Below are 7,779 nucleotides of genomic sequence, written 5' to 3'. Positions count from 1 at the left end.
AGAGACCATTTCTGTGTTAACCTGAATGGCGCCGAGGTTGACGTCGGTCCCCAGCGCGGCTGTCACTGGTGTCGCTGCCGTGTCTTCTCCGGGACTGTCCTTCGCTGGCTTCTGTGTTAGGGGCTCACTGTTTTCCAACACGTAACTCAGGCTCTGGCCACAGTGACACGACTGCCATTGTGCAAAGCACAGAGGAGTATCACATGGGACACAGAGGTGCCCCTTGTTCTCAGGACGCGGGGGCCGCCTCCTCCGTGCATTCCTCCTGAACCCGGGGCGTCTTTCCGCAGGAAGTCCCGACTTCCACGGCGCCGCGGGCGGGGAGCACCTTTTCGTGCTGGCGGCGCGGCACCAGCACGGCCATCCTGCCGCAAGCGGACGGGCCGCGGCGGCGTGGCGCAGCCACCGGCGCGTCCTGTTGCTAGACTCCCCTCCCCCTCACTCGGCCATGTGAATGTCACCCACACATGTCTACTGACAATTCTCGTCTCACCTGCCAGACCCACCGCTGTGCAGAGGGCTGCTCCGGGTCCCGCCCCCGAGAGCCACACCTGCGCCTCGCCCGCACTGCGCACGCCAGCGCCAGCGTGAGTGACCGAGGCGCGAGGTGTTCTCCTGAGTGAGGCCCGGGCCGGGCAGAGAATCGCGGGGCTTGTTTTAGCCTCCAGTTTCCGAAACGGTGACGATGAAGAAAACGGGCTCGCGTACTCACTGCGTTCGTGGGCCTCTGGCACCGCTCACGCTGTTTCCCACCTGGCCCTTGGAGCTGCTGCATCGATTTGCACGATTCTTCTCGACGTTCGAGATGCTTCCTGGGGAGACAGCACCCTCACAAGACGGCCTCCGTCTGCTGTGCGGTGCGGGTGGGGTGGGGGCCTTTGTCCTCATAGTTTTTAGACTGGACAAAGCCAGCCAGATGGCGCCGGGCGCCCAGTCGGCAGCCCGCCTGTCACCACGGGGTCCGACCGCAGCAGCCCATGTTGTTTTCTTGCACAATTTATGCGTGTGCATTGCAGAGTGAATGTGAAAAAAAGGTGAGCAAAAAGGAAAAACTAGGTCGACTGAGTCCCCACTGCAGAGAACTTCTTAACGCTCCAGGATCCGTCAGAAACTTCAGGCCTGTCCCCTGGCCTTGGGAAGAGGTGTTTCACATGTGTGACCGCTTACATGTGAATACGTGCTTCGCGGGTACATGCACGTACACACACGTCTCGTTAACCGAAGAGGATCATATTGTGCGTTCCACATGCAGGCGCTCTTTGACGTGCCCTTTCTCACGGTGGCTGTGCCGGGGCTGCCCGTGGCCTGCAGGAGCGCCCGGAGCTGATGCCTTCTCAGGAGTCAACTTGGCATGGCCTCCAGGCGTGGGCTGCGCCTGCTGTGTCCAGAGACCTTGGGGTCACTGCTGGGCAAGGCCGCTGTGGGGCCTTCAGCTCCTCACCACCCCCCAGCAGATTCTCGGGGTGGGGGGGCGGCCAACGCGCCTCCAGTGCACTGGCACCCACCTCCCATGTAGCACCGACTCCGGGGTCCTGTGCCCAGTCCCCCCCGCCCCGGCAGTCTGACAGGCTAACGGGCATCTCCACATGTGGGCACCTGTCCCCACGCATCCAGCCCGTCCGTCACCCCCTGAAGCCTTTGGGCTGCCCTCCCCTGCTCCACAGTCCTCCCGGCCACTTGCAGGACACCTTACGTGCTCAGGACGTCGGCCCTTGGCCCCTAACGTGTGTCCTTCCGATTGCACTGCAGCTTTACCGATGGTGGCCATGGGGGCATTTGACATCTCCAGGTCCCAGGCGCAGCCCGGCTCCCAGCCAGCGGCGGCTCTCCCACATCGGGCGCCTGTGTCGTCGTCTGGGTTTCGTGTTGGTGTTTGACGCGAGGGCGGCTCAAACTTGGATTTCGTGCAAGCGGGCCTGAGAAGAGGCCGTGCGTCCTCCCGTCTCGGGTTCTTGCAGTGACATCATGTGGCTTCGGTCGTGGCCGTGTCGGAAGTCGCTGAGGTGCTGGTTAGGACGCTCCCCCTCTCTGCGAAGCGTGGCAGCGGTGACGGCGACGATGACAGGGCTGCTGACGCGCTGCTCCTGGGCGCCAGCTCCGCCGTGCTTCGCGCTGTTGCTCATGGGCGGCGGGGCAGCCACTGGGGCCGCCGGGACCCGCGAGTGCGAGGGCGCAGGGCGGTTTCTCAGGCGCAGCCACGTAGTCATTTCTCCCAGCTGAACTTCCACGTCGGGTTCCAGGCTCATGGTTTTAGTCAGGTCCCCAGAGAAACAACCAACAGGACAGACACATTGAAGGTCGTTTATCTTGAGGGGCGGGCTCTGCACCCATGGGGGCTGGGAAGCCCCACGATCTGCTGTCTTCAAGCTGGAGCCCCAGGAAAGCTGGTGTTGTAATTCTCTCTGTGTCTGAAGGTCCAACATCCAGGGCACCCGAGGGTGCACATCCAAGTCCGAGGGCAGAGGAAGAGGTGATGCCCCGACTCAACGCGAGAGAGGAAAAGAATGGGGCGGATTCCTCCACCTTTGGTCCTGTTCAGGCCGCGACTGATTGGGTAAGGCCCACCACACGGGGGAGGGGCATCTTCTTTGCTGAGTCCACTGATTCAAACGCCGACCTACCTGGGGCCACCCAGAAATCATGTTTAACCTGTCTGGGCACCTGCGGCCAGTCCGGTTGACCCGCGGCACTCACCGTCACCCACCATCACCCTTTCGGCCCCGCGGACGGGCGCGGCGCCACTGTCCACACACTCAAACACTGCTCCACAGCCCAGCCGCACACACCCAGCTTCCGCCGGAAGGGGGTCTCCCTTCCGGGGGTCCTGGGTTCAGCCCTAAGTCGAGAGCTCTGTCCCCAGGGGAGAGGAGGGGCACGTGTCGGTGCCAACAGCTCTCTCTGTCCTCGTCCGCCATTTAGACTGTCCCCTTATATCTCATAACTCACCACATTCTTAGCTCTGATTAGTTACAGCACTTTTCCGGGGTTTTCTCGGGATAGGATCAAATTCTGTTAATAATGACGATATAACCTCCCCTTCCCGTAGCTCTTACTAATGTTCGAAGAACTAACTGACCGCTTCGGTGGGACGCCAGCAATGTTTTACGACATGTAGGGTGTTGGTCTGGCTGCCCTTAAACGGACACGCGGGCAAGCAGATTGTGATGTCCCCATAACCCGGGACACCAAACAGCCCCTGAGAGAGACATTTAAGGCAAAACGCTCACAGCGCGTTGTCAGGCGGGCAAACGTGGCATGCGGACTTTGATCCAGTCTTTTGGGGGAAGTAGGTGTGTGCATGGGAGGGGACAGTGGCCGCCACCCAAGCCGCCTGCGGCCTCTGGGCTCTGGGCCTGCAGCCCTCGGCCTCCCTCTGCCCTCGGCCTCCCTCTGCCCTCGGCCTCCCTCTGCCCTCGGCCTCCCTCTGCCCTTGGCCTCCCTCTGCCCTTGGCGTCACTCTGTGCCTCCAACGCCCCGCGGGGCACGGCCCGGCTCTCTGCAGACACAGCGCTGCCTGTGCGCGCGACACTCCGCCTCCGTTGCTTGCTGCTCAGGGACAAACCATCCTGAAGGGCAGTGGCTCAGAACAGTGGCACAAGAGGCGTCTCGACTGGACAGGGAGAAGGACACAGAATCGAAACGTAGGAAATCCGGAAGAGTTCGCACGGACACCCCCAGAACCACCGTGCGTTCACCCAGGGCTGGGCGATGGAACTCTGGGAGCACAGTCCAAACCCGAACTTCCCCCCGATGTGGAACTTCGCTCTTCGAAAGACACCATTACCGAAAAGAAAATACGAGCCACGGACTGGGAGAAAAATCTTTAGGAACCACACACCCGGCGAATGACGCCTGCGCAGAACACACACGGGATCTTCCGATTCGGGAAGAAGAATCCGAGCAACCCGGTTAAAGATCTGAAGAGACGTTTCGCCGCAGAAGAGACACGGGTGGCCAACAGGCGCGTGGACAGATGCTACAATCCATAGTCACGGGAGGCACGAGCCAAACCACGGCCTGCGCCCCGCACCCGCCCGCGGGCCCCGCGCTGGCCCGGCGAGGCCGGAGCGCCGGGGGCGTGGGACCCGCAACCTTCCGCGGTTGGCGCAGCGCTCGGGGAGAGAGCCTGGCCGCTTCCTGAAGCCTGCGTTTCCTTAACCGCTGCTCTCAGGGGTCACCTTCCCCAGGCCCCGGCCTCTCCGCTGCCTGGAGCCCACCGCAGAACTGAAAGCACAGGGCCACGCGCGGGCGCCCACGTGCCTGCCGCCTGTCGTGGCGGCCCGCTCGCCACGGCCAGAACCCGGCAGCCGCGGAGCGCGCCAGCAAAGGGTGGGGTGCCAAGCGAGGGGGCCCCTCGGCCGCCACGAGCACAGTGGGTTCTGACACAGGGCTGCGCTCGCGAGGGGGCCGGACACGCGGGGCCCCAGGCGGCCTGATTCCATGTGTGGGCAACGCCGGGAACAGGCACGTCTGTGGCCGCTAGCGACGGCGGGGGCGAGGGCAGGAGGTGACTGCAAACGTGCACGAGGGAATTTGGGGGTGGGTGTCACTAATGTTCCGAAATAGCGTCATGGAGACGGCCAGACAGCTCCCCGGGATTACTAAGGTTACTTAGTCGTACACTCCAAACGGGCGGGCTTCGCAGCGTGTTAATTCCACCACAATGAAGCCGTTTAGACACCCCAGGGCAGCACGTACATTGTTCTGGAATCTGCATTTGATCAAGCCTCGGTGGCACCAGTTCTGCTCTCTGCCCCACGGGCCGGGCCGGGGTCCTCGGACGGGCCCTGCTGAATGAGCCTGCACAGTGGCACAGGGCCGGCCGCCAGTGGGGACACCAGCGTGTGACTTTGCCTGTGGCCCAGGCTTCCTCACGACACGTGGCTGGCTTTCCAAGAGCAAGTGGAGAGAGCAAGATTTAGTCAGCTCGGCTGCCCAGCAAAACGCCGCAGACTGGGTGCCTGAGACAGCAGAGCCTCACTTCGCAGAATTCTGGAGGCTGGACGTCCAAGGTCGAGGTGCTGGCCGGTTCTGCTCCTGGCGAGGCCTCTCCCTGCCTTGCGGGCGGCCACCTTCTTGCTGCGGCCTTACCCGGAGGGTAGATCTTTCCTCTCCCTCTTCTTAAAAGGCCAGTCCTATCAGGTCAGGGCCCGCCCTCACGACCCCGTTTAACCCTAGTTACATCTTAAAGGTCCTGCCCTCAGAGAGAGCCACGCTGGGGGCTGGGGCTTCAGTATCTGGATTTGCAGGGGACACGGTTCAGTCCACAGCAGGTGGGAGCTGAGTGCCTGTTCTGACCTTGCCCGAAACCCACGCGGGGTCACATCCACCGCGGTGCCTCCTGGCCCAGAGCCGGCAGGGACTGCGTGGCCCCTGGGGGAGGATCCCAGGGGCTGGGGGCCACCGGCTGATCCCAAGTCCGGACCTGGTGGTGGTCCTGCAGGCCGGACAGAGGTCACTATCTGTGCCGACACTGAGTGTGGGGTGGCAGAGCCCAGTGGTGCCTGCCTGGCTCCACGCGCTCCCGGTCCCTGTCCCTCGCTCCTGGCTACGGCTGCCGTCATCCTGGGGCCCGAGGCGAGGTCTTGGGTTAAGATGCAGTGTAACCCCGGGAGGGCCCTCTCCCCACGGGCTCGCTCAGGAAAAACAACAAGGCTGCCACCTGTCCTGCCGCGTCTCAGAACCTCGGTGCTTTGCTCCAGGGTACGGAGCACCTGCAACCGAGTTTCATGCTTAAAAGAAATCGGTTTCCTACCCCTGAAAGGCTATGTTTGCAGGGGACAGACATCCGGAACTCTAACACCCACAGCGCGGTGGGGCCCACGGCAGGGGCAGGGGTCCCACTGCCAAGTTCCTGGGACGTGAGCCCCCCGGGTGTTGTCTTCGAGAAGTCTGTCGATAAACAAAACGATAAATCAAGCAACACGTTGTCTGCCAATTTCCATGGTGCAAATAGTCCAGCTCCGGGCACCCTCAGGCTGCCTGGGCGACGTCCAAATGTGGAGCTGGGAGGTGTCAAGCGGCACCCGCCCTGCAGCCAGCGCAGACATGCCGCCCTAGAGAGCACAGGTCCTTGGCGAGTCTCGGACGCTCAGGAGTGGGGTCGTGTGTTCATTACCTTTATTTTCACACCGTTTATCTGGTCATAAATTTATATCACTTGATTTTTAATAGTGGAATGGGGGTTGTATCTTTTGCAGATGTTTCTATTAGTTGTTTTTCATTGCTGATTTGCAAGAGCTGTTTCATGTGTTACGAAATTAGTCTTGATATATCTGTTGCAATCCCTCCCTCCCCATTTGTGGTCCTTTGGCTTTTTTTTTAAAAAACGCAGATACAATTATTAATCTTATCCTTTAGGACTTTGTGGTTTGCTTGAAAAAGCCCTCCTCGCTCCAAAATGATAAACTATTTTTCCAGTTTTTTTTCTAGAGCTTTTCTAGTTTCATATTTCATGATTAAATTCCTGCTCCATCTGGAATTTATTTTGCTGTAAGAGTGAAGTAAAGATTCAGTTAAAAACAAAACAAAAAAAAGCCGAGCCCATCGTCCCAGCGCCTGACGATTCGGGTCCATTCCGGACCATCAGCTTCGCCGCGTTCATCTATGCCGAGTGACAGCTGTCGTGTCATCCTCGTGATGGATGTGGCCCTTCCTTTCGCACCGTTCTGTTGCTAAAGCGTGCTCGCCACGTGCGTGCTCAGGTGCGGTTTTCCAGAAACGCTGACTGGGCCGTTTCCACATCAGCGCTCTGTCGCGGGTCACGGGGCAGATGCGCGTCGAAGGAGTGGGCTGACGTCTTCTCTTCCCCTAAGTAGGATTTCCGCATTCCCTAACTTCTTAAGTTTGTTCCCAGGTATTTTCTTTTCTTCTGCTGTTCTAAAACGGGTCTCACGTTGCACGTGACTCACTATCTGCTGGTGGTTGGAGCAGCGGCCGCCGCGCCTCCGGCCCAGCAGCTCTGTGACTTCTCCCTCATTCACTCGGTCGCTCGACAGACGTGCGAGGACCATTCCTGACACCTCGCGGGGCCCCTGAATGGACCGCTCCCTCGTCTCCGGGCTGCAGGCTGTCAGCCTCCTGTGCTGGCCGGGGCCCCTGGGAAAGTCCCAGCTCTGTGGAGGAGACCCCTTCATGCTGCCGCCTCCCGCCAGGTTCCCATGACGCGCCGACCCCAGCCCTCCCCCGCGCTGTCTGGCCCCCCATTCCCGCACCCCGCGGGAGGGCGCGCTCGTTTGGCCGTCTTTATCTGTCAACACGACGTCATTAGTGTGCCCGTTAGCGGTGTCGTCGCCCCCTCCTGGGTCTCGCCCTCGCCCTCTCGCCTTTCACCTCCCCAGTCGTCCCTGGCGCAGCAGCCGCCACCTGTGTCTGCATCTCACAGCCTCGTCCAGTCCTGCTGGCTCTCCCTCCAAATCCACCGCCCGCAGCCACGCCCCACCCCGTCCCTGCCTCCACCTCCGTCCGCGCTTCCCACGGGTCTCGCATCCCCTTTGCCCACCCCCCGCGGACGGTTCGCCCCCGGAAGACCAGGGGTGCTTTAGAAGCAGGAGGCAGGCGCTCTCCCGCAGCCGCAGCCGGGGTCCCCCAGAGCTCATGCGGACCGAGAGCGGAGCCCCCGGCCGGGCTCCTCCCCACACACCGCGGCCGCGGCTGCGCCTGCGCCCCTGGCTCTCGTCCCTGCTCCAGCGGGACAGGCCCAGGTCTGGCCGTGGGACCCCCGCGCTCTGCTCTGCTCGCCTGCGCGGAGCGCTCTGCCGCGGGGGGTCCCAGGGGAGG

At 61.6% G+C, this 7,779-nt stretch overlaps 2 protein-coding genes across 2 annotated transcripts in view; one reads left to right on the top strand and one right to left on the bottom strand.

The window, feature by feature from the left end:
- Positions 1 to 178, bottom strand: part of LOC105303892 (transcription factor IIIB 90 kDa subunit-like) — a 30,934-nt gene extending 30,756 nt beyond the window's left edge. Inside the window, exon 1 of the mRNA XM_023521862.1 lies at positions 162 to 178. Coding sequence (XP_023377630.1) covers positions 162 to 178 — 17 coding nt within the window. The remainder of the gene's footprint in view (positions 1 to 161) is intronic.
- A 3,667-nt stretch (positions 179 to 3,845) lies between these two features.
- PACS2 (phosphofurin acidic cluster sorting protein 2) overlaps positions 3,846 to 7,779 on the top strand; it is a 70,770-nt gene continuing 66,836 nt past the window's right edge. The window contains exon 1 of the mRNA XM_011377736.2: positions 3,846 to 3,961. Within this exon, the coding sequence (XP_011376038.1) occupies positions 3,846 to 3,961 (116 nt within the window). The remainder of the gene's footprint in view (positions 3,962 to 7,779) is intronic.

The sequence above is a fragment of the Pteropus vampyrus genome, unplaced genomic scaffold (assembly GCF_000151845.1).
Source record: "Pteropus vampyrus isolate Shadow unplaced genomic scaffold, Pvam_2.0 Scaffold320, whole genome shotgun sequence".
NCBI classification, from domain to species: Eukaryota; Metazoa; Chordata; class Mammalia; order Chiroptera; family Pteropodidae; genus Pteropus; species Pteropus vampyrus.
This window is presented reverse-complemented; position numbering and strand designations above follow the sequence as displayed.